The 26,106-nt window shown below is 48.4% G+C and overlaps 1 protein-coding gene across 1 annotated transcript; it reads right to left on the bottom strand.

Moving 5' to 3' along the window:
• Nucleotides 1-26,106, bottom strand: snky (ubiquitin protein ligase sneaky). The gene is made up of 13 exons (XM_089555704.1): nt 25,981-26,106; nt 25,736-25,804; nt 25,043-25,226; nt 22,788-22,925; nt 20,588-20,715; nt 18,661-18,815; nt 11,806-11,905; nt 11,605-11,700; nt 10,590-10,716; nt 6,627-6,886; nt 1,959-2,072; nt 1,288-1,476; nt 1-75 (listed from the first exon to the last, which is right to left on the bottom strand). The coding sequence occupies exons 1-13, from the start codon at nt 26,104-26,106 to the stop codon at nt 1-3; spliced, it is 1,761 nt and encodes a 586-aa protein (XP_089411830.1).

Raw genomic sequence — 26,106 nt, 5'->3', positions numbered from 1 at the left:
TTAGGGCATGAATGGAGGACTTCCATCACTTAGCGGCGATTCTTCATCTTCGGATGGTTCGCACGCATAGCATCTCTGAAAAGAAAACCGGAAAATAAATAAAAGAAGGCAAGTATTTTGACCCATAGACAATGCTTCACTTGAAAAAACCAATCAGCACAACTGGCACGAAAGAACAACGTTTCCCGTGGGCAGTCGTAGCACATTCAGCGCACCAAGCATGTAATAAGCTTAAGCATTAATAGTTTTTTTCTCGGCAAGTTCCATCACAAAACCTACCTCATTTATGTATGCACCTTAAATTCCGCATCATCATTACCATCAACAGCCTGACTACGCTCACTGCAGGGCAAACACCTCTCCCATGTCTCCCCAATTAACCCTGTTCTTCGCCAGTTGCGGCCACCGTATTTCCACAAATTTCTTTATCTCATCCGCCCAAATAACTTTCTGCCACCCCCTGCTGCGCTTGCCTTCTCTTGGAATCCAGTCCGTTACACTTAAGGACCAGCGGTTATATTGCCTTCGCATTACATGCCCTGCCTAAGCCCGTTTCTTTCTCTTGATTAAGACTATAGGATGTAATTAACCCGTGTCTTTTCCCTCACCCACTCTGCCCACTTCCGGACTCTTAACGTTACACCTATCATTTTTATTTCCATTACTCGCTGCTTTGTACTTAACTTACACTGAATACTTTTCGTTAGCGTCCACGTTTCTGCCACATGGCTGAGTACTGGTAAGATACAGCTGTTCTGTACTTTTCTCTTGAGGAGTACGGTTAAACTACCATTCATGATCTGAGAGAGCCTGTCGTATGCGCTCCACACCATTCTTGTCCTTGTAGTTATTTCTCTCTCATAATGCGGGTCAGCGGTCACTATCTGCCTAAGTAGACATATTCCCTTACAACTTCCAGCAGCTCGCTACCAATTGTGAACTGCTGTTCCAATGCGAGACTTATGAACATTACTTTGGTTTTCTGCATTTTAATTTTTTGCCCCACCATTCTGCTCTGCTTGTCTAACTCATTGATCATGCTTTGCAGCGCATTTCCCGAGTCAGTTAGCATCAGTGTATAGAAAGGGAGGTGTGAGCGTGGGCCCGATTTCAGGCCGGAATCCTCTCGCTAAAGAATACGCGTAGCGCTGTGCCTTTATGTCTGTGTGTACGTACGTGTCTGTTGCCCGCGTGCTCTTCGCTTCTTGAGCTGCTTTGTCTAAGTTAGGTTAAAGGCGAAAACGACGGCTTCGGAAGCCTGCAAGGAAGCGAGGAGACTTCCCTCACCCCAATCTCGTTCCAGCAGGCAAAGCAGTAGACGCACTGGCACACTTCTGTGGGGCACACGTAAGATGCACGGTCCTCGGGGTCTCCGCACACGAGGCAGCAGCGCTGGTGAGCCACGCCCACCAGCTGGAGGAACCGGTAGACGCGTGGCGCCACCTTGCGGACAAACTCGAACCAGCCGACGTCCAGCTGACGTAGTCGTGGAGGAGCGAATGAATGAACCGGGCAACGAATAAAAGAAGGAATCGATCTTATACTGCAACTTCGTTTATGAAAGCGTTTTACAAACTCTACAAAAAAATTCACGGGTACACCTAATTCCATTATGTGATGGCAGCTGTTCATGCCTTTACCGGAAGTGACGTCACTTTCGTTCTGGTGACTTTATTTTCCGGTAGCCAATGGAATGCTCTAGTCTGGTGACGTCATTTCATTCCAGTGAACGGGAATCCTTCGTTCTACTGATGTCACTTCCCTCCAGCCAATGGGAATGCTCCGGTCCGGATACGTCAGTTCCTTCCAGAAAATGGGAATGCTCCTGTATAGTGATGTCATTTCTCTCCAACTAATGGGTGAATTTTATGACCGACGACTTATTTTGGCCCCATGGGGCTAAAAAAAACCAGTTGTTCCGAAAAAATAGATGCAAGAAGGAAGCAGGAGATACTCACGTTGAACTCCCGGTCACGCACCAGCTTCCTGATCCTGTGCCGTACATATCGCAGGTAGCTCGACCTCTGCTTCAGCATCTTGTTGTACAGGTGAAGCACTCGTTTCTTCTCGCGCTTAAGTGACGGGAGAGGGGAAGAAACATTGTGAAAGCTATGGTAGAGCAAAGCTACTTCACTGCAAATGGTGCTCGTGCAATGAGCGATTTCAGTGCATAGTGAAGAACACCACGTGGATGAAATTAATTCGGAGCCTTCTAATACAGCGCCTCTTCCTCTCTACCTTCTTTACTCTTGTCTTCCCCCTTCCCCTCACGGCGCGACTGAGGTGTCCATCGATGAGCGAGACAGTTACCGTGCCTTTCCCTCCCTCAAATGCAGTTTATTTGTTTTACTCCACTGCATCAGCTGTGTGTGGGTACCTAAAATCTGGGACACCTTTTTGGGATGCACAGTGATATCATCTCACACACACTGCTATCGAAGCTCTACGCTGTTTCGTGTGTTCGGCTGGCTCTGATTGACTCAAAGAACCTCGAAAGAAGAGCAGGGTGAAGAGTGTTATTTCTTGCGCATACAATTTACTTCATATTTCCCCGTCACTGTGAAGAAGGAAAACTTGAATTCACTTCTGCCAAAAATGGAAGGGTATGCACACGTCAATATATTTACGCCGAATATGCTAGCCTCTCGAGCTCCGCACAGACTGGCGAAAACCGAACCAGCTTAAATGTTTATGCAGTCATACAGACGGAAAAATAATAACAAAAGTTAGGCAGGGTTTAACCGCGGTTATACCCAAAGGTCGAGCGATAACATTTTGGCATGTCCCGGGACAGGTCGCTATCGTGTCGGGCGCGATCAATTATGGTTGGACATCTATTTTTGTCTAAGTTAATCTGTTCCTATGCTGTGCTTCTCAAGGTTAAACCAAGGTCAAATCGGGCACGGAATGGTGAGTACTTTTTGCTTTGATTAGAGCTGCTGCTGTAAAGTACTGACTGCCTTCTTGGTGTCGCCCATAGCTGTTATGGTTGCTTAGTATTTGCAAAGTACTCGGAGGCGGCACGCACACGATCGTTCATTTCTAAGGTGAACACAGGAGCGCGGGATGAACTTAAGTATCAGCTCCGCAGAACGTCACACGAGATTGGTGGACGTATTAGGTATACATTTAGCATATAACCAGCGATGCAGCTTACCGAGTATCTTGTACAGCGATCCACGAATGCGCATGTACATATGATCCCGAGGTGCAGGCGCGAGGTGCAGGATGTGGGCATGTGGGCACACCTGTTTCCTAGGGACCCTTTGCGCATGCCCGTTGGCGCCTCCCCATGCGCGGTATATGGTAGCGCTGGTGGTATATGCTATGCTAGAAGGCTATCAATGCGCACCAACATGAAACGCAGAAATCATGAAAGTCAGCCCTTTTCGCTACAGTTCGCAAGTCTCCACCGTATGACACATACGTGTTCATCTATACTGTTGGCGCAATGTTGAGGGCAATCCTCCAAAGTGGATTACATTTGTAATAGCAGAATAATCAGTCATTAGCTTCCACTCAAGCGCAGCCATACAGCACCAAGGAAAGCTATACAGCTGTAACAGAAACTTCGTAGTTAAAGAAAAAAATCGTCCTGGTCGGGGGTACGAACCTGGAACCATCATCTCTCAGGGGCAGTCTCTGTATCAACTGACCGAACCAGAATGCGTCTATGAAAAAAGTGTGAGCGTGAACAGAAATATGGCATTACTGTTACGTCTCGCCTCTGAGCGTGCGCTGCGCAAAATGTCGTGCCGTGTGCAAAGAGAGCCTTCACGAGCACGAGCAAGTCAGAAATTAGCGCATGTACTGCACTTCTCACTTGCTGTGCATTTGTCTCCCAGCTGCGTTACAGGGTTACGCAATGGTCCACAAACCAGTCCAAACAGTCCACGCTCCTGTTATTTATTTATTTATTTATTCAAAATACCCCCAAAGGCCCTCATTTGAGGGTATTACATGGGGGGGGGGAGTATTACAAAGCATTGTTATAAGTTAAAAATATTGCACTAAAATAAAATAGAAATCACAAAATATTAATCATAAGTAGGCATTCACAGAAAGGGTCGCAACAATGCACATAACAGCAAAATTTGAGCATAAATAACAGCACCGCTAGAAAAAGAAAAAGACGACACTGGAAAAGGCGCGCTGAAGTACAAAACAAAAAATATAAAATAAGAAGAAGACAAGGCGGAAGAAAAGAACGCTCAAAAAAATACCTTTTTAGTTGTTGAAACATGAGTGCATAAGATGTTGCAATTTATTTAGATCAGATTCTGTGGCAATTTCTGATGGCAAAGCGTTCCATTCGGTTATTGTGCGTGGTAAAAAAGAATAGGCATAATGGAATGACTGGCAGTTAATGCGTTTAACTTTGTAAGGATGATCGCGACGTGGAAAGATAACTGGCGGTGGCTGAAAGAATTCATCATGAAGGGAAGGATGGTGATAAAGCTTGTGGATATATGTCTTGCTTCGACCTACCGTCTCTATGTGATAGCGCCAGTTTTTATCACAAAGTCATGTTGTCTAAAGGCCCCAATCAGATCTCATGATTTCGATTAAAATTTGTGTTTGGGCTAGTTAGTTCATACATAAATCGTAAGAGGGCAGCGCAAAAAACGACATGGAACGCAGGAGTAACATAAAAAGACAGGCCGAGCGCTCACTACCAACTGCTTATTGTGAAGAAGCGCATTATAAAGCCATAACAAAGAAAGACCACGTGTCACCCAGGTAGCCAATCAGGCACCCAGGCAAAAGGCAAAAAGGAAGAAAAAAGTACGGTTCTTTGTGTGGATGAAAGAACCGTACTTTTCTTCTTCCTTTTTGCATTTTGCCTTGGTGCTTCATTGGCTACCTGGGTGACACGTGGGCTGTGTTATAGATTAATACCCAACAATTCTGGACAAAAAGCACTTTTAAACAGAAAAGAGTTTATAAGCGCAAATTTTTCATATATTGCAAGATTTCTCTTTAACAACCAACGTATCCACAGACCTCCCATCGGAATGCTTCCATTTTTTTTTTTGCTAGAAACATTTCTGCTATCGTCAAACGCGATCCTCACTGGTTTTCTATAGCAGTCTTAACTGCTCGATGCGAGCGATGGAAATACTATACAAGAAAGATATTGCTACACATCGGTAGACTGAAGTACTGCATTCAATACTTCGGTAACAGTACCTTACAATTTTCCAATAATCAATATTTTTGTCCCAGAACGTTGTATTTTTGTTTTTATTTAAGTTGTGTTTGTTTTTATTTGATTTTTATTTGTTGTTTTTAATTACTGACTAATCAGTGAGCCAATGTATAGATTTGTTATGTGGCTAGTGCTGGATTGGCTATGGATCTGTCTTGTCGGACGAATGCCACTGATGAGCCAAGAAATTCTTTCTAATTGAAAACAGTTGGTAGTCAGCGCCCGTCCTGTCTTCTGTGCTGTGTTCCATGTCGTTCTTTTTTTTGCGCTGCCCTCTTATGCTTAAACTCATCACTTTTCTCCTTTCCCCAAAACTCGCTCCTCGCCTTGCCTCACTCCTGCATGGCATGACGTCAGTCCTGTGTTTTGTGTGCCTTCTGTGTCCCCGTTTCTTGCGCCATACCAGTTTTTATTTCTTCCTGCATTGACATTCGAAAATTAGAGATCACTGCAGCGACCTAACTGCAGCGACCCGCGTTGGGAGGATGCGAAAGCGGCACTCGTCCCCTCTCTTTGCCTCTCTATAATTTTCTTTTCGTTTCTTCATTTAAGGACTGAATTAGCGTAAATATCTTAAGCTTTAATTAAAGATCGATTTATTTACTCTGATTATACCTTCTTCTATCCCAATCAACCATTCTTGTTTTTCTAATTTGGCGCCGCGCTTGCTTTCCAGTCCACTTACTATATCCCCGTCCAGCATATTCAACCGTCCAATAGTTTTTGCTGATAATTAACTAATTATTGTATGTCAATGAAACTTTTTGCTCGATTGATGATCACTCATCAAATACATTTCGATTCATTTCAAACTTGAACTCCTTTGCCTATTTTTGCACTATTTTGCCGTCCACGGCTGTTTTCCCGTCCACTCACTATATCGACGCCCCCGCCGCGGTGGCCCAGTGGTTACGACGCTCAGCTGCTGGCTCGAAAGACGCGGGTTCGATCCCGGCTGCGGCGGCCGAATTTCGATGGAGGCGAAATTCTAGAGGCCCGTGTACTGTGCACGTCAGTGCACGTTAAAGAACTCCAGGTGGTCGAAATTTCCGGAGCCCTCCACTACGGCGTCCCTCATAGCCTGAGTCGCTTTGGGACGTTAAACCGCAATAAACCAATACACCAAACTATATCGACGTCCGCGCTATTTAGGGGTTTTTTTTTACATTTTGTGCTCTAATTAATTAACTAATCATCCGATTTAAATAATTTTTTTGCGCCGCTTCCTCACATCAACTTCTTTTGATTACAACTACTGGTTTGATGCTGCCTCCTTTGTAAACGTCACAACTGCCGCGGACACGTTTTGCGGACACATTTTGCGGGCACGGTTTGGTGACACGACCCCGCCGACACAGCCTAAAAAAGCTTTCGCATTAACCCCTTTCGTAAGCCAGCGGTTGCTCCGGCCACTCACCTTCCTGAAGAAGTAGGCGCACACGGCCCTCCTCATCCTGGCCGCGAACAGCTGGGCGAAGACCAGAGCCACGAGCGTGGCGTAGACGAGGTACAGACGCAGGACGAGCCACCGAGACGTCCTCACCGGCCGCGGAAGGCAGTGAGCGTTGCTGGCGATGCGCTCCAGTTTCTCCTCGATGTCGAAGTCCTTGAAGAGCTTGCGCACTAGGTTGCTCACTGCTCCGGTCCCGAAGACTTGCAGGGCGATGCGGTGAAAGCCTGCGATTCAGCGTTGGTTTGAGATGAATCAAACATCATGAGCGAGCGAGCGGAGTGTTTTGCGAGACCGAACAGCCTCGCAGGTAAAGAAGCGGTCGTAGTGAAAAGAATCCCGGGGGAAACAACGTAAAGGTGAAGGAGACTTTTCGATTGGACCAAGACAACTCCGTTAGAGGACGGTCGGACATCAGGTGAATTTTCTAAGACCGGCTGCTTTGTAACACTTTTATATAGTTAGTATAGTTTGGCACAGTTATTGCTGGAGATATACAGTGATAGTAGCGATAGTGATAATGATAGCTACTGATATTGATAGTTTGTTTTTGTTTTGTTAGGGTTTAGGGTCCCAAAGCAACTCCGGCTATGAGGGACGCCGTAGTGCAGCCCTCCGGAAATTCCGACCAACTGGGGTTGTTTAACGTGCACTGACATCGCGCAGCACACGGACCGCATCGGATATCACCCAACAGGCGGCACAATACGCGGCCCAACTCGCCGACTCCAATTGGGTGCACCGATGCAACACTGCAGCTCGGCAAATGTCGAGTCGGAGTACGTGGCGCCTCTTCCGCGCCCTTATTGATCCGGCACAAACCCGTACTGAGACACAAAAACAGCTTCAAAGGGCTATACATAACTTCACTGGAGACACGGCCAAACTGGCCGATGCGCTCCGCGACAAATATTTGAGTATACACCAGGATCCCGTGGTCAGGCGTACTCGTATGCAGGTTCCGAGAACGCGGATTTGGATCAACCGTTCCAGCTCCATGACCTAAAAGCGGCCCTGGCTAAAATGAAGCGAGGTACAGCACCAGGCCGGGACAAGGTGACGGTACAGCTTATTGCCAACCTCCCAGATCCCGCCTACGAAACTCTCCTCGATTACTTCAACACTATCTGGATTGGAGGCACAGCACTCCCCATAGATTGGAAAACGGCACTAGTAACTTTCATTCCCAAGCCAGGTAAAGCCATTAACACCGACAACCTCCGGCCCATCTCCCTCACTTCGTGTGTGGGGAAGCTGATGGAGACTATGGTCCGCGATAGATTGTCGGCTTTCCTGGAACAGCAAAACATTTTCGCAGACACCATGTACGGTTTCCGCCCACACCGATCCGCACAAGATGTCCTGTTGCAACTTCACAAGGAGATTCTCTACCCCGTCGAGCACCCCAGCAATGATAAAGTAGTCGTCGCACTTGACCTGCGGGGGGCTTTCGACAATGTGACCCACGAGATCATCCTATCCCACTTGTCGCAAACAAACTGTGGGCGCAATACTTTCAATTATATCAAAGAATTCCTTACAGATCGCCAATCCTATATCCGGCTGCAAGACACAGAATATGGCCCATATCAACTTGGCACACGAGGGACCCCACAGGGAGCTGTCCTCTCGCCATTACTATTTAATCTGGCCATGATGAAGCTCCCTACCCAGCTGGCAGAGGTCGCCGGTGTGCAGCACGCTCTGTATGCGGACGACATCACCCTCTGGGCAACACAACAATCGGTTGGAGACATCGAGACCAACCTGCAACAAGCGGCAGCTATTGTGGACGAATACGCTCGTCGCTGTGGTCTTGAATGCTCCCTGAGCAAATCTGAATTTGTGCACATACGCCCCAACTCAAAGTGCACAACCAAAATTGCCCTTTCCCTACTTAGCGGACCGATACCTGAACACGAGGAGATCCGGGTACTGGGGCTTTTCATTCATCATAGGCGCAAGATAGACACTACCCTAAACAAGCTACGTAAGGTGGGGGACCAGGTGGGTCGGATGCTCCGCCGGGTGTCCAATAAAAGGGGGGGACTACGATGCAAAGATGCCCTGCGGCTGGCCAATGCATTCGTGACCAGCCGGATTTTATATTCGGCTCCCTACCTCCACCTACGCAAATGCGATGAGAATGCCTTAGAAGTAGTTCTCCGCGAGATTTATAAGAGAGCGCTCGACCTCCCCATAACGACGTCCAACAAGCGTCTCCTCGGTCTGGGGATGACCAACACCTTTGGGGAGTTACGAGAAGCTCATCTTAACAATCAATACTTGCGCCTAAGCAAAACACCTGCGGGGAGCCGCCTTCTGACCCGCTTACACATATCCTACGCAACACATACAGAAGAACGGGTCCGCATCCCTGAAGCCTGGCGCTTTGCACTCCAGGTGCGACCCCTTCCGAAGAACATGACTGCAGACACCCATGATGGTCGCCGTCTCGCGCGGGCGGAGGCTATTTCTCAACAATATGGCCATAAGCCAGGTGTCTTCTATGTGGATGCGGCCGGCCCACACCATGGGGGTTGGTACACGGCGGCCGTCATCCACCAAAACACTACAGTTCAGGGCCTTACTTTCCGTGCCCCAAACATTACATTTGCGGAAGAGATCGCCATTGCACTGGCCGCCGCAGATCCAGAGTCCCGAGTCATTATTACGGACTCCAGGGGCGCCTGCCGCAATATTGAGCAAGGGTATATTCCAGACCGTGCTTTCAAAATTCTCCACGCATGCGATTACACAGGGTTTCCGACCCATCGTACCATCGTGTGGGCTCCGGCTCATGCGGGTCTTGAGGGGAACGAGGCAGCAGACGCTGCCGCCCGCGCGCTTACTCACCGGGCGTCGCCTCATCCGCAGCCTGATCCGGAATTCAATTTCAATCCGGCCATCACCTTTAAAGAGATCACCTCTCTTTATCAAAATTTTCATGGTCTCTATCCCCCTCCCTGTAAAGGCCTCACCAGGGTGGAGGAGCGCTGGCTTCTCCGCCTCTATACCAATACTGTACTGTGCCCGGCAGTACTTAAGCACTTCAATTCTTCTTTCTCGGGCGCGTGCCCACACTGTGAGGAGGAGTTTTCGGACACCTACCACATGGTGTGGGCATGCCCTTCCAATCCTGCCTACCCACCCCACCTCCACCCCACTCGAGAGGACTGGGAAGCTGCCCTGCGCGGCTGCTCCGAACTCCATGCCCAACAGGCATTGGTAGCTAGAGCCCGGGCCGCTGCGGAAGCTACAGGGATCCCGGACTAGGGATCCCTCCTAGTGTTTGTAAGGGGCGGGCCCTTCCGGCTCGCCCCATCGACCTCTCACTGTAAATAGAAATAAAAGTTTTCCTCCTCCTCCTCCTCCTCTAGAATTTCGCCGCCATCGAAATTCGGCCGCCGCGGCTGGGTCGAACCCGCGTCTTTCGGGTCAGCAGCCGAGCGCCGTAACCACTGAGCCACCGCGCCGGGACAACATAGATAGTGCTAGAGAACGTGACGTTGGCAGTGACGATGACAGCGGCAATGATAGTTGGCGAGAGCTATTATAATGATAGTGATTATGACAGTTAGCGATAGTGATAGTTGGTACAGTGGTGATGATGATAGTGATGATAACGATAGCGATGAAAAATAAAATTAAAATAAACAGCAAATAAAAAGAAATATGGACAGAGAAAGAGAGGAAAGGAAAACGCTTTCGCATTTCCGCTTTAAGCAGACCTAAATGTATTTTTTTTTGTTGAGCCGTCTATCGCTGTGTGCCATCACTACTGCCGGTAGGTTTGATGGCGGCCCGATGTCGGACAACACCATGTCATATGTTGTGATCCTGGGTCCAGCCAGAAAACACCGCTTTTGTCCGAGGGCGGCACATTCACGACCAGAAAGCCTTTACGCAGGAGTGCATGGGAGCGCATACCTTCCTGGACGAACTCGACTTCCGCATTGCGTCGTATTATGTCCAGAACGTCGTAGATGAGATAGTCCAGGCCCAACACAATGCTGCCGAAGGCCACGTGCACGAGTTCGGATCCGACTCCACGCATCTGTCAAGTTTGTTGTCCCATTTGTTAGACATTTGACAATGGGCGTTGTAGCATTCAGTTGTCAGTCCGGCTTGGACTTTGACAACGTTAAACTGGCTGCTCTGGAACGTTTGCGTATAAGATTCGTCTAAACTTCCATTTACGTGAGCATGAATAGGTATAACGAACTGACCGAGATGAGACAGGGAACTGACCAGAGTCAGGTTGTAACCTCAATCGAGTATGTTCAAAACGATGCACCCGCTTATGTAAAGGGTAAGTCAAAATTTCCCAAGCCACATGGCCTGATTTTGAGCTTTGTGCGAATATCAGCCCATTTACGATACCCTCGAAGCTAAAAATCTGTGGAGCTTCGACATGACATGACCCGGTACATGGCTGAAGTATACAACGTCATTGCTGGAGGTTAGTCTGAGCCCAATGATACTCTATGCTGTAACCCGAAATTTCCTCAGTTAGTCCCAAAAATCCTTATTTCAGGCACTTATTCCCTGCAGCAGCTTCAAAACTTCGTCAGTTTGGAGAAAGTGAGTTAATGTTAGTTCTTGAAGATCCCCCAAAACTCCCTAAACATTCACTTTTCGCATTCCCGAAAAAAAAAAGTAAATTTCCCTGAATAGAAGCCCAATAACCTAGTCACCGCTTCTTGCTGTATTTATCCCTGGTGCTACATTTGCGCTATATCCAGATTTCGAACTAACGGGCAGTGGCTGGCAGCTTTACCCAGTCCTGTCTTTTGTACAGCTACCTCTCTCGACACCGACATCGCAAGCTAAAAAACGGCAACTTTTCAAACAAACAAACAAACAAACAAACAAACAAACAAACAAACAAACAAACAAACAAACAAACAAACAAACAAACAAACAAACAACATGAAGAACCCACCAGAGCTGTGTATTCCTGCCGGGAAAAGCGAAATTCAAGCGGGTCGTAGATGTCTATGGCCTCGTATCGTTTAAGCGGAAGTAGTGTGTCCAACCCCTGCAAATCGGTGAAGTGCAAGAGGTAATTAGAACTGCACATCCCTGATGACTCAAGCCACTATTCAACTTTGCTTTTGTGCGCTGAGTTAGTACACCAACGAACCTTTCTGGAGCGCCTGTCGTCGATTTTGCAGAAATATTCGGTTACGTAGATATTGTCAAAGGCCAGGTCATCCAGATACTTCTCCACATAGCCCTTAGCTCTGCAAGGGGGAAAAGAAGACGGCTTAACAAGGCGTGCCATTCATTGGCATAATTGTTTCTGAGCTTATGATGAAGTAGTAGCCCACATATATAGGCCGTTTGCTCGAACGTCACAAATGTTAGTCGATCCCGATTGTTGGGTACAGATATGCTTATCGGGCTTGAGTAAATGTTAGCAGGTCGGTCTCAACAAGCGTCCGGTTGGGTTGAGTAAGCTTGACTTGTAAGTCGACTCGCTTGCATAGGGCTCATGCAAACGAACGTGCATGCAAAGACAAATGAAAGGCATGACCAAGAGGCGCTATAACGCGCAAACCTCAAGTGGCCAACTGACGCCCTGGATCGTCAGTGGTGTGTACAGTACCTTTTGACACTTCCCTGAGAGACCAGTACATGCCCACACTTGGGGCGGAACGCCAAAGCTATCCGTGTGCTGTGCGATGTCAATGAACTTTAAAATATCCTCAAGTGGTTGAAATTATTCTGGATATTTCCACTAAGGTACCTCTTTCTCTCTTTTTTCTTTCACTTCAACTTCCTCCTTTTCCTTACGATGATGATGATGATGATGATGAAATAACTTTATTTGCACCCGTCAAGGAATCAGAGGGCGAAAAAGACGAGTCTTGACCGCCGTCATCTTCCTCCCCTTTCAGCAGGCTGGGATCCCTTGGGATTCAGCGGTGTCCAGGGCCAGACGGATGACTTCTTTTTGTTCTTCTTCTTTCTGGCTGGCCATTAAAGCCTCCCAGGACTCTATATTCCTGTCTGGTTCGTTGTGGCTAGGGCATGCCCACACCATGTGGATCATGTCTGCTATTTCATTACACTGTTCACACCTCGGGTCTTGGATCGCCGGATGCCATCTGCTTAGTGCGAGTGGGTTCGGAAAAACTCCCGCCTGTAACTTTCTCCATATGACCTCTTCCTTTTTGCTGAGGCCCTTGCATCCTCCAGGTAGTGTCTGTCTTCCTAATCTGTAATGGCTAAGAATATCTTGGTACGTGCTCAGCTCCTCCTCCCTCTGAAGGGGCTCTCTGCTCGACGAGACCGCATTGGGGTCCCGGTGTGTGAGTCCTCGGGCCAATGCGTGCGCTGTCTCGTTTCCCCGGAGGCCCTCGTGGGCCGGAGTCCAAACAAGGTTAATTAGTTCTGCCGGTGTCGGGCCGGCAGTCAGAATTTTGACTGCTTCGACAGATACCCTGCCTGCGTTGTAGTTGCGGATAGCCGATTTTGAATCTGTTATAATCACCCTGACGTTCCGTTGAGTTAAAGCCAGCGCAATGGCTACCTCCTCAGCCGCTGTAGCATCTCTCTGTTGGGTGCTGCAGCACGAGACTCGGTCTCCGCCCTCCCTGGTCGCTAGGGCTACGAAACCCGTTCTGCCTTCATATTCCGCCGCGTCCGTGTAAACCACGTCCTGTCTATTGGCTAATTTTTTCTGCAGAGCTTTCGCTCTGTCCTTTCGCCTACCCTCATGGTGTACCGGATGCATATTCCTTGGGAGTGGTGGGATTCTGATTTTGTTCCTTATGTCTGTTGGGATATTCTCCGTGTGTTTGAGCCGCGCTCGAGGTTCGAAGCCTAGGTGAAATTGGTGTGTCTACTGACAAATGAGGCGCTTTGCCTTTCCTCAAATCAAATTTGTTATTTTTTATTCATTTGCCAATGGACCGCTAATCACACATTGGCTTGAAGTATGCTAGGTGCAACTTTAGCTGTAAGATGGCGTCTCCCAGCAGAATAACGACTGTCACTTCCTCGAACCAGTGCGTAGTCATTGTAGCACCACAACAGCCGTAACAGCCGTAACCGCGAGGCAGCTACTGCGTCTTTCCTTTCCTCAAAACCAACTTTAAAACACCTGCCATGGTTGGTTGGTTGGTTTAGGGGGTTTTACGTCCCAAAGCGACTCAGGCTATGAGGGGCGCCGTAGTGAAGGTCTCCGGAAATATCGACCACCTGGGGTTCTTTAACGTGCACTGGCATCGCACAGTACACGGGCCTGTAGTATTTTGCCTTCGTCGAAATTCGACCGCCGCGGCCGGGATGGGCCAGACTGAAAACGCATACTGCAGTACTGATAGCGCAGCTCTACTCTTACCCTGATCCCGTGACCACGATGGGCACATTAACGTAAGGTCAAACCCAACGCTCACCCGAATAACATTTAATGGCAACTGGCAGACTGGATGAGTCGCAGGAGACAACACATTGCGATGACCACATCGGCGCCTCATCTCCAAGACTACTCACAACGCGTTCGTTCATTCATTGAAATACGTTCTTAAAAAATTACCGAAGACACTTTGGAAATTCTGAAGTATGCTTGGCGAAAGTGAAGTATGCTTGGCGAAATTAGTCGCTAATTAATTATTCAATAATTAGTAACTAATTAGTAATTTGCCATTACTTCGTCATCAATTATGTGCGACGTAATCCAGTGGTGGCGTCAGCAGTGTCACATAGGCAAACATCAATCAGTTTCGAACGCGCTGCATATGCATTCTTGTCTACAACCAATGTGTTATGCCCGTAAACATTTCATGCTTACTCTACTGTCGGTTACGGGAGAGGCAGAGATTTTTTTATGTTGGACCTTGAAACACTTCTCTAACTTTCGCTTAAATTTATTGCGATGCAAGAATTATTTTAAAAGATAAACGCTTCTTATAGCAGATAATGCTACTATTGCATGATGAAGCACTAAACACTTGTAGACAGCAAAGAACTAGCAAGGTTTCTTTGCAACACTAGTGCGTCTTGGTGCGTGGAGTTATATAGAATTTGCCTGTAGTCTAGGAGTGTGTGTCTTTTGGCGATCAGTGCTTTCTGGATCACTTCACCACTGACATCGCACAACACACGGGCGCCTTTGCGTTCGCTACTCTTTCGGGCAGTTATACGATCATCCGGGCCTTTTCAACTGAGACAACGATTTCATACCCCGATGGTCGACATCATCTGCTGCGCTGGGCGAGATCTGCGGTTGATACGTCTCTAACGGCTCAGCGTGTGTTCCAGCTTCGCCATAAGATATAATACAATATGCATTTAATTCAACTGGACCGCATTGAAATAATGAAATAATATGACCAGCCCACAAGAAACTGAGGGCGAAAATTGCTAATGCAGCGGTAAACTCCTATCAGGAGTTGCGGGAGGCCCACCTCGTGAACCAATATACGCGGCTATCGCAGACGGTGCCTGGGCGCCGCCTGCTAAACCGCTTACACATCCAACACACATGCATACCAAAGGGGACGGAGAACATCCCGGTGCTGTGGCGCCACATGCTCTTGGTCGCTACCGCGTAACATGGACATGGCTTCACATGAAGGCAGACGACAAGCGCGGGTTCGCACGCTTGAGAGGCAATATGGTTATAAAGAGGGCCTCTATTACGTGGACATCACAGGGCCGTCGCCAGCGGGATTCTTCACGGCTGCCGTAGTCCACCGGGGAATGAATGTCGATGGGCTATCTTTTCGGGCCCCAAATTCAACACGAGTGGAGGAAGTCGCAATAGCTCTCGCTGCCGCCGATCCAAAATCGAAAACGGTTATCACAGACTCTCGCCGGGCCTGTGAACATTATCTTGCAGGCGAAATATCACCTCTGGCCTCGCAAATTCTAAGACGCGCTCTCGCCGATCCAAATCGCACAAAAGTGATCTGGGCTCCTGGCCACCAGGGTCTACGAGGCAATGAGGCCGCTGATGCGGCCGCCCGAGCGCTCACACACCGGGCTCCTCATCCTAGCTCTCATGGCTCAGAAGCTCATAAACCGCTTCTGCGGTTCCGCGAAATCCTAATTTATTATTGCGACAGCCACCGTCTCTACCCGGCACCTGCCAAGGGGCTGAGTAAGGCGGAGGAGCGAACTCTGCGGCGCGTGCAGACAGGAACCCTTCTCTGTCCTGCAATAGCAAAACACTTCGATCCGAACACAGATGGGCGCTGCCCGCACTGTGGAGAGATCTGCGATATCTTTCACATGGTGTGGGCATGTACTCAGAATCCTCACCTTCCCCCCTCCCCCACCCCCACCCGAGAGGCATGGGAGACTGCCCTCCTCAACTGCTCCACACTGGAGTCCCAAAGGGCTCTGGTCAAGCGGGCGCGAGACGGGGCCTCGTCATGCGGTGTCCCGGACTAAGGATACCGACTATGCAGCAGGGTTATTTTTTTTTAACCCTCAAGCTCTCTTTGATTGAAGTTTTTCACCACCACCACCACCGCTAAAGGGATACCTACCTTGAAAAAAAAAAATGCCTACGATCACGTTACTTGCTAATGCGAAATTTGAGCGTAGTTCATCAGCCGTTCCAGCTTTTCGATAGACTGAGGCAAAGAATTCGACGGTGGCGTCGGTAAGCTTCTGCTTCGGCGGCACGCACTTCTGGATTCCGGCGGCGACGGCACTGGGCCTCTGCTCTGGCAGCTCGTTTAGCATCAGCGGCAGAAGAAGGCCTTCCACTGGTTTCCTCGCTCATGGCTCAGAAAGAACTGACAGGGAATAAACTTGTAGCGCCCGGCGACGCTATAAAGCGCAGGCGCTGAGATCGGCGTTCCCGCGACAGAAGAAAATAAAGAACGACAGCGCGTGCTCGGAGCGCACGCCCGGCACACGCAGTTCGGAACTAGAAGCCTGCCACGCTGGTCGTCTCTCTCTGGTGCTCCGCTGCGACCCCGCAAATCCTCAACAGTGGTGACCTGGCGAACCGTGCCTCCTGGCGAACCGTGCCTTCTATCTCAGCGGCGTTCCAGCATGGCGTACTGGCAGCACCCAAGTTTCGACCCGCCGCTCCCGGCGTTCCGGCCTGCAGGCGTCGGCGGGTGGTTCGCCCAACTAGAGGCTGCGATGTACCTGAACGGCATCACCATCCAGCCGTTCAAACACGCAGTCCTTTGCGACATCCTCCCGCCCGACCTCCTGCGTCGGCTCACCTACTCTGCCTTCGGCGGCCGGCCATAGGATGAGCTGCGTGCGGCCGTCTTGGCGGACTTCGGCGCCTACTACGTTCCGCCGCCGCTCTACGACGCAGCGGACCAGTTTTCGCCGCCGCCAGCCTCTGGCCCTGCACCGGCCTCGCTCGCGTCCACGCAGCCTTCATCAGAATCCGGCCCGCCTCAGCAGCCCCTCGCCGCCACTCCAGTCCAGCGTCTCCGGCCCGGCTTTTTTAGCGCCGACCGCACCAGACTCTGCCGCATCGCTTCCGACAGCACATCCTGCTACTCCGGACACGCTAGCAGCACTGTGCGACGACTCCACAGCCCCAAGTCCGCACTCATTCCCTCAGCAGGTCGGTGAGGTGCCTGACCCACCGCGGTTTGCCACGTCAGCGAACTCAGCGACAGATGCGCCTCGCGCCACCCTGTTCAGTCCATCTCTGCCCCGTCGGCACGTAAATTCCGACGTTCCGTCTAGGCGGGGGGCCCTGTAGTGCCAGGCGACGCTATAAAGCGCAGGCGCTGAGATCGGCGTTCCCGCGACAGAAGAAAATAAAGAACGACAGCGCGTGCTCGGAGCGCACGCCCGGCACACGCAGTTCGGAACTAGAAGCCTACCACGCTGGTCGTCTCTCTCTGGTGCTCCGCTGCGACCCCGCAAATCCTCAACAAACTACTTATATAGGCAGGCGATTCGCAGTGGCGAACGGCGACAGCTATGCGTTTCGGCCCGGGCGGTGCACATATCGAGATGCGCCGCCACCGATCCGGCGCTTCGATTGCCGCCGCACCAGGGGGTGGCATTGGAGGAACAGCGAAGAGAGCAGTTAAGTTATTGGGTGGTGGCGGGAGATGGCGCCAGGAGCGCGCGCAACTAGAGCAGCGCGCTGCGCCGGCTGCGGAGCTGGTTACGAGGGACAACGGCGACGGCGACGTCGCGAAACGCAGGAACGGGCGCCAAAGAGCTGCGCTCTAAAATCGATGGAGGCGGCGGCCGCGTTTCGATGGAGGCTAAACTCAAGAGGCGCCCGTGTGCTGTGCGATGTCAGTGCAGGAAGTAGCCCCCACCTGGGGGCCACACCAAGCCCACCTGCCATAAATCCCGCCAATCTATGGCAATAAAGTTGTTTCTCTCTCTCTTCTCAGTGCACGTTAAAGATCCCCAGGTGGTCGAAATTATTCCGGAGACCTCCACTACGGCACCTCTTTCTCTCTTTCTCATTTCACTCCTACCTTCCTCCCTTCCCTTACGGCGCGGTTCAGGTGTCCGCCGAGATATGTGAGACAGATATTGCGCCATTTCCTTTCCTCAAAAACCAATTTATTTATTAATTTATAAACGCGAAAATCTCCCGGGTGCTGTGCGATGTCAGTGAACGCTAAAAGTCCCCAGTTGGTCCAAATTATTCCGGAGTCCACTATGGCACCTCTTTTTCTCTTTCTCATTTCACTCCTACCTTCCTCCCTTCCCATACGGCGCGGTTCAGGTGTCCGCCGAGATATGTGAGACAGATATTGCGCCATTTCCTTTCCTCAAAAACCAATTTATTTGTTAATTTATAAACGCGAAAATCTCCCGGGTGCTGTGCGATGTCAGTGAACGCTGAAAGTCCCTAGGTGGTCGAAATTATTCCAGAGACCTCCACTACAGCACCTCTTCCTTCATTTCTTCTTTCACTCCACCCTTTATCCATTCCAAGCGCGGTTCGGGTGTCCACCCAGATATGTGAGACGGTTACATTTCCTTTCCTCAAAAACCAATCTACCAATTTACCAGCGAAGTGCGATGTCGCGGGACTTACTCGAGGACAGCGAATAGCAGGACGGCGGCGAAGATGCGACTCAGGGCGATGGAGATGAGCGCGAGACTCTTGTGGCGGTGCTCGAACTCCTCGTGCACGCCCCGGGTCAGGTCTTCGGGGCTGACGACGTTGATGGCGTCCTCCGGCATTATCAGCTGCGCGCACGTCAATGTGACGCCGAGATAACGCAAGTGCCTATTACGGGGCATCTTTGGGGTTTTAAACGGGCACCGAGAACAACTCTATCCAATATTGTTCCGAGTAAAAATCGAATCTGTGGCTCTCTCGGGCTGTCTTTATGTTGGCTGGGTAGCAGAAGACTCATTTAGCACTGAAAAAAAAATAGGTGTCAAAATACAAGATTTCTGTAAAATTTATACCCACTCGAACCAAACTAGCGACATTAAAGCGAAAAGGACTCTGTGATCTCCGTTTGAAAGCGAATAGCGATGTAGCATAGCCTCAGGGATTCGCGTTTTCAGTCTTCAAATCATAGTGTTTTGGTTCCAAAAATACCAGTGTTGGTCTGGCGATACCTTTGCTTCGTTTTTAAAGCGAGAGCTCTGCTCCTCGGGGTACAACTTCCGATTTCGATGTGGATGAGACAATGACCTTCAATGCCTCACAAGGTCAAACCGAACTTAACTGCGTGGTGGTATGGCCCAAGCTATGGTAGTATGATCATGTGATCATATGACAATGACCATTGGGTACCTGACCTTGACCTTGGCATTTGATTAGACAGTGGGCACCACATCTTCAATGACCTTCAATGCCTCAGAAGGTCAAACCGAACTTGACTTCGTGGTGGTATGACCCAAGATATGGTAGTATGACTACGTGACCATAATGACTATGACCATTGGGGGCCTGACCTTGACATTTGAGACAGGGGAGACCACGATTAACAGAGTTTTCACTCCTATAACTAGGTTCAAGTCATGTTGAACCACACACACTTTTTTTTTTACCTTTTCTGCCGTTTACGAGATGCGTTTTCAGCTTCAACACGTTTTGGTATCAGAACAAGATAATTTATTTGTAAAGACCGGCTTCGATTTGTCCTCCGTGTCCTTTTGATGGATCAATGAATTTCAGAGTTTACAGCCCGAGGCCGACGAAAGACCAACAGGCGCCAAAACTAACGCGTTTAATAGTTATCGATTGTGAGGTTTGAAAGTATGCTCGTGAATAGTTAGGAAATAAACATCTGGTACTAGTAACGTTTTCAAATTAAAAATTGATTTAACTGCGACGTCTCGGTGGACGCCTCAACCGCGTTTTGAGAGAAATGATAGAGGCAATGGAAGCCATAAGACAGAAAAGGGGGAATTTTAACCACACTCTTGAAGAAAAAAAATCATTGACAAGTGCCCCCCCCCCCCCCCCCCAATATTCCAAAGCAGTCCCCAAACTTTGGAAGTAAGTCGTCCTGAGAAAATTGATTAAGGTGGATTAATGGGAGTTATTTGGTGGTATAATGTGGATCAGTAAGAATTAGTAGGCGGGTTAAAGATTGTTTGGTAAATTAAGAGGGATAGAGTGCGTCTGGTTAGTATAACTGCATATGATAATGAAGTGGACGGTACTCGAATATTCTAGTCCTGAGATTTTCAAACGTGGCTGTGCTGATGACGTACGACCTTCCTGACCAATCAGCGAATTTCTTTAGGAGAAACTCGGGGGCCTTTGCTAGACGACAACCTAAATGCCATCCGATTAAAAGAGGCGCCATTGTGAGTGGGGCGCCACAATAACTTTGACCACCAGGGGTTCTTCAACGTGTACACGGAGGGGGCGCTATTGGTCGCGGCATGTGCCGTGGCAGCAACGGTGGAAGTAGATCGCGAGCTTCTCAAGAACATAGCGAGATTAGAGGAAAAAAATTGCCTGAGAAGGTGAGACACGGAATAACCGACCGACTGACCTTGTACTGGACGTTGACCTTGAAATTGGAGTCGAATTCGCGCTTGACGGCTTCCATGGCCGAGATGCTCTGGCCGAAGCCAGCGTTTATGGGTTGCAGGCCGTCGCAAGTCCTCTTTCCCAGAAATGCTGCGCAGTTGAGTGGAAGGAGAGGTGAAACATAGTCTTAATTAATGCCCGATGGCATTACTGATAGTATACGCATGTATGTCGCGATGAAAGAATCCATAGTCGCCACTCCTACACACACTAGCGTAAATAGTGCAAGTTACCTCCGCCATTAGTGCGTAATTGTTTCTTTAAATGTGCATAATCATAATCACCAGCATGAAGAAGAACATCATCATTGCCGAAACTGAGTCTACTCCAGCTCAAAGGCATTCGTTTTCTTGCTTTACTTTGATGCGTGACGTTGTTGAAAACACTGCTTCGATTTTTGACCCGGGTGCATGTAATAAGGTGAGCGTGTTCACACGCAATGCATTCTTGTCAGAGAGATCCTTGTGTAGTTTTTTTTTTTTCGTCGGAACAACTTGTTTCCAGATGCGCAGCATGCGTCGTGGTTAGAGTGAACACGGGGAATGGTTAGACCGGTTCCTAACGGGGGAAAAGTTAAAGATTTGACTGCGGAGGGGGAAAAAAAATGTGCCCAAAGCTCGAGAGGAGGAGCCTAAAGTCGGTGTCATGCTTCGCGGCGAAGCCGACATTTATCCACGTTAAGAGCCGGTCTAAGCATTTCTTGGGTTCTCTCTAAGTGTGACACATACTGTACGCGGGGGGGTCGAAGTAATACGGAGGTCACTTTGGCATTTAAACATTTCTCGCTCATTCTGCATAAAAATTATTAAGGCTTCTTCAGGTTACACGCAAGCACTCCAGCGGCATTTTCTTGAGAATGTATTAAATACTTCCTCATTTTTCCTTTTCCTAACGTAAGGTAGGATAGGAGTTTGACGTCCAAGCCTGCTCCATTTTATTATGTCCCGACTGTACAAGCTTTTTTGCGTCAGAGTGCAGATGCCCTGTTTTGCGGCACTGTGTCGTGCCTTTCACAACTGTTTACTGTGCGTCGAGCTGTGAATTTCCTTATTTTGCTTTTCCCTTATAGGAACGAAATCGAGAACTGAGCCTTCGCTATACTTCAACACAACATCTCAAACCTGGAGCGTGTCGATCGCCAGTCTTGGCTGTGAGAAAACCAGTAGAACAACGCTTAATTTAGGCCTAACTCCTCTCAACACACACAGGCTATATAACATGAATTCGCGAGTTGTATAGCTAGCAGTATAATTAGCTTTATTAACACCACGACACCTGGCTAGGTTCTGACTTACCTAAATAGTTATAAATACACCTTTTTCCCGCGGCCGCACTGCGCATGCGCAATTCTCCTCCGCCAACCAACTCCACTAGTTGGAAACCAAGAGCCAGTTTTTATTGCGCCTGCGCAGTTCATTTCAGTAACGGGCGCATGCGACAGATGGCGCCATCTGTCGCATGCGCCCGTTACTGAAATGAACTGCGCAGGCGCAGTAAAAACTGGCTCTTGGTTTCCAACTAGTGGAGTTGGTTGGCGGAGGAGAATTGCGCATGCGCAGTGCGGCCGCGGGAAAAAGGTGTATCAAAGCATCAAGCGGCCATGGTCCTGCAACGTCGTAGGCTCTGTTGGCGCCTCTGAACTGGATAGCGCCCATTTTCATCGCTTGTTTTCAGCCAGTAGCAGCCGAATTATCGCCACTCCGCAGAGAGCGCCGCATTTTGTCAAAAAGCCGGATTCTAATGTGATCCTAATAGCTAGTAGCTTTTAATTTTGTGACTAGTGCGCAACAGCGACTTCGTGTGAAGATCACCTTGCAGATTATAATTCGAAATCATATTTTTACTGATTTGATATGTTTTGAAAATTAGGGCTGATACGACTAACTGATATTAAAGGCTTCGTTTCACAGGTGTCCATGCCCAAGCAGCCCAGGTAATCAGCCCAATATTGCAAAATGGATGGTTTCACTTTAGTCCACTGTAGCACCGGCTTTTGCCAATACATTTCCAATATTGGGCTAACTACCTGTGCTGTTTTGGTGAATACTGGTGTTAAGTGTCCTGGCACCGTGCCGCATATGGCCTAAGTGGACCGGAGGAGTGTCTGGCCAAAGGGTAAGAGATATTGCGCCTCCACTTCCTGACAGGATAGCTTCACTCACTGCTGACGAGGTGACACAAGATGGTGAGTTTCATGGGCCAGCACAGGAGGTATCCCAGAAGCGACAGCGCTTCGAAGCAACGGGCTTCGGCCGACTTGAACGCGTTCCGGCAGGATCGTACGCCTTGGGAAAAGATGCCTGGAACGAAGTAAACATAACGCGATAGCATTATACAGATCGTTTATTCGAAAGATGTCGGCGTAGCAGTAGTCGGCACCGCTTGTCGGAAACAATGGGGGGCTGCGTAAAAAAATCGTACAATGCTAATTTTTGCTTCTAGTGATTGATGATTGATTGGTGTGTGATAGGCGATGACGAGTTAATGAAATCATTGATCAATTAAAAAAATGATTAATGATAAATTGATTAACTAAACAAATGACAAAATGGGGGCAAAGTGGGTTCAAAGGTGTCAAAATGCTCAGAATGAAAAGCCAACACTTGATTTTACAAGAAAATTTACAGTAACTGATCAATTAATTAATTGAAACAATTTTTAAAAATGAAAAATGCGTTCAAAGGTGTCAAACTTATCAAAGAAAAACCGGAACCTACTATGCTATCGCGTCACACACTTAAGGCACAGTTTAAGTGTCCTCTCCAATTTTTATCTGATTAGCTCTCATTGACAGCTATATTGTTGGAATTAAACCTACTTTTTTTGCTAATGTGTGCAGTCCCGCTTGTCCATAATTTCTATCCGACTTGAATAATATACAGAAAATGCCAAGGCAAGCGTTTGAGCAAACAACGCGTTTAGGGATTGCTCATTGTTGATTGCTTTTAAATAGGACTAATGCTTAATGGTTTGCGAAGCTTCAAGCGCTAATGGGACGTAGTAAGTCGTGAAACATGCTCAAGAAAAAAGCCCTGAACTGGTTTCTATCGCCTGATATTCTATAATTCACACTGATAATTCAGTACTCGAGTATTTTTTATGCATTTCCCTCTAGAGTAGTAGCAGTGGTGGTTTTATTTTGCATTGAATATGTAATGTAAAAAAAATTATTCTACCCCGGCTCTGCTATCGCTGCTGGAAGCACCTGAGCTGGGGCAGCGGAAATAAAGGATAGCAGGCAGTGTGTAGAAGGGAAATGAAAGAGGGGGCCTCTAGAGGCGCCCCACCAGCAGTTTTGCTCAGAAAGTGACGATGTCGATGTGCGTGTTTCGAAAACATTTTCTACGTCATCCTAACTATGGTATTTATATTAAGCTTTAAGTAAAACATCCTTAACATTAATGTTTGCGTAAAACGTAGACTGTGACGTGAAGCATAAACCATGTTTCCCTCAAACACTGCGAGCCAACCTTATTGTGAAAGAGGCAGTTTTTGAATCATGATATACAGGCGTTATGTTTTTTAGCCTCATGCCAGCGCTGCTCCTAACTGACCAACACATGCTGCTACGTTCCCACCCTTTCTTATTCCTTTATGAAACAAGTGCATGAGCAGCTGGGCAAGTTGTAGCGCAGAGAAAAACACTTAACAATTGTGAAACGCGCCTATGAAGTTAAAGGTGCACTGAAGAGGAATCTGAACTCGTCTTTTTGCCGCGGGAACTCAATCTACACGTTCCGAGCATTCTTAGAAACTTCGACGTATTGCCCTGTGTGGCCGATTTCTCTAATTAAATCGAATTAATGTCCGGCTCCCGCCTTTATTTTTTTAATTCTCCCCGTACGATGGGCGGAGTCGACCAACGCGGAGTGCATTTTAGCCCGCTCCGTGGAGTGCCTTGCTTTCGCTTTATTTTGTTTTCTAGGTTTCCGTGAATAAATAGCTTCATTCGCAGATAATATAGCCGCGAAATAAGCCCGCAGAAATAAAAATACGCGCGGACTATTTGCTTCTACGGACTACTACGTATTACTCCGCCGATGCCAGAGCGGCAAGCAGCCACGGGACTGGGTCAAAGGCACTCCACGCGTTGGTCGACTCCGCCCATCGTACGGGGAGAATTAAAAAAAAAAGGGGCGGCAGCCGGACGTTAATTCGATTTGATTAGGGAAATCGGTCACACAGGGCAATAAATCGAAGTTCCTAAGATTGCTCGGAACGTGCAGATTGAGTTTCTGCGGCAAAAAGACGAGTTCAGATTCCTCTTCACTGCACCTTTAACAATTGTGAAACACGTCTATGAAGTTAAATGTGTAGTTTTGGCAACAGCGCAACACGAAACTTCCGTTTTCGGTATTCGCGAAAATGCGCAGTTTCAAGCGGCCGCGATGAAGAGGCGAGTGAGCCCCTCCCTAACCCTCGCAGCGAAGCTCGAGCTTCTTGGCGTAGTCGGCCTCGATCTCCTTGTCTCTCTCGATCTCCTTCTTGAGCTCTTCGTACTTCTCGCGCACCAGCTTGGAGCGCAGCTCCGAATCGGACACCTTGTCCACGTACTCGGCGTCCGCCTCCAAAGCCTTCGCCTCCCGGTCGTCTCCGGACACCTGCGCAGCGAATACGAAGAAGCAAAGCTTGCAACGTTTCCAAAGAGTTTGACCCGTCCTGGAACAATTCGACAGTACCGTGAAAATGTGACGGCTAAGCCAATCGGTCGAGCTCCATTCGCATGGGTGATTAAGTGTTTTGTTTTTCCAGCTTTTCAAATTCAACGAACGCAGAATGACAAGGTCGTTTCTAGAGAACTAAAAGGAAACACTTATAGTACAAACGGCTGCTTTCTTAAATAATTACTATGTTCTAGATATTACACTGTTCTTTTTTGATGTATTCATGTAATTTTGCCACGTACTACATTTTTCTTTTCATAACGTTCGGCCTATTCTGTTAGAAAGTAATCAAAATGTGACGCCCTCTTGCATAATGCCCTACGGGGCTGTGAAGTATTTTAAGTATGCTGATATTAAGCAGGGCATCACTTGAGGCGGAATGAGTAAAGAAGACCATTAAGATGGCGTCAAGCTGCTGTGTACGAAAATAAAAATAACTGCCTCACCTCGCTTTCAATTGGCTTGACCTCTTGATCAATGGCAGCCGTTTCATTGTGGATGATTTTCGCCTGCTCCTGTAGGCCGCGTGCCAAAAGAAGAGGAATAATTAACTCATGGTTATTATTTAATTGTATTTATCATCGTCGTTGTCAGTAAAAGCAGCACCATCATCATTACCCGAGTCGGGTCTCTTTAACGTTCACTTTACCCGAGATGTGTAAGCAACAAGCAGAGAAATTCGAGGACGCACGTCGAAGTCCCAGATGATGCGCTTGATGGGCCTGTACATGAGGAGCAGGCGCTCCTTGGTGTGGTTGTAGGACAGGGCGCCCAAGCACATGAAGGAGTCCACGGCGATCTTGCTGTTGGTCATCAT

This window comes from Amblyomma mixtum, chromosome 8 (assembly GCF_055824585.1).
Source record: "Amblyomma mixtum isolate Tamu chromosome 8, ASM5582458v1, whole genome shotgun sequence".
NCBI lineage: Eukaryota > Metazoa > Arthropoda > Arachnida > Ixodida > Ixodidae > Amblyomma > Amblyomma mixtum.
The sequence above is the reverse complement of the archived record's forward strand: the minus strand, read 5'-3'. Positions and strand labels throughout refer to the sequence as shown.

Excerpts from the sequence above, each read along its gene's own strand:
- snky (XM_089555704.1), bottom strand. The coding sequence starts at position 26,106 with ATGATGACCAACAGCAAGATCGCCGTGGACTCCTTCATGTGCTTGGGC. Across the intron at positions 18,816-20,587 it reads AGGTCAACGTCCAGTACAAG|CTGATAATGCCGGAGGACGC; the intron begins GTCAGTCGGTCG and ends ACGTGCGCGCAG. Across the intron at positions 11,701-11,805 it reads ACGACAGGCGCTCCAGAAAG|GGGTTGGACACACTACTTCC; the intron begins GTTCGTTGGTGT and ends ACCGATTTGCAG.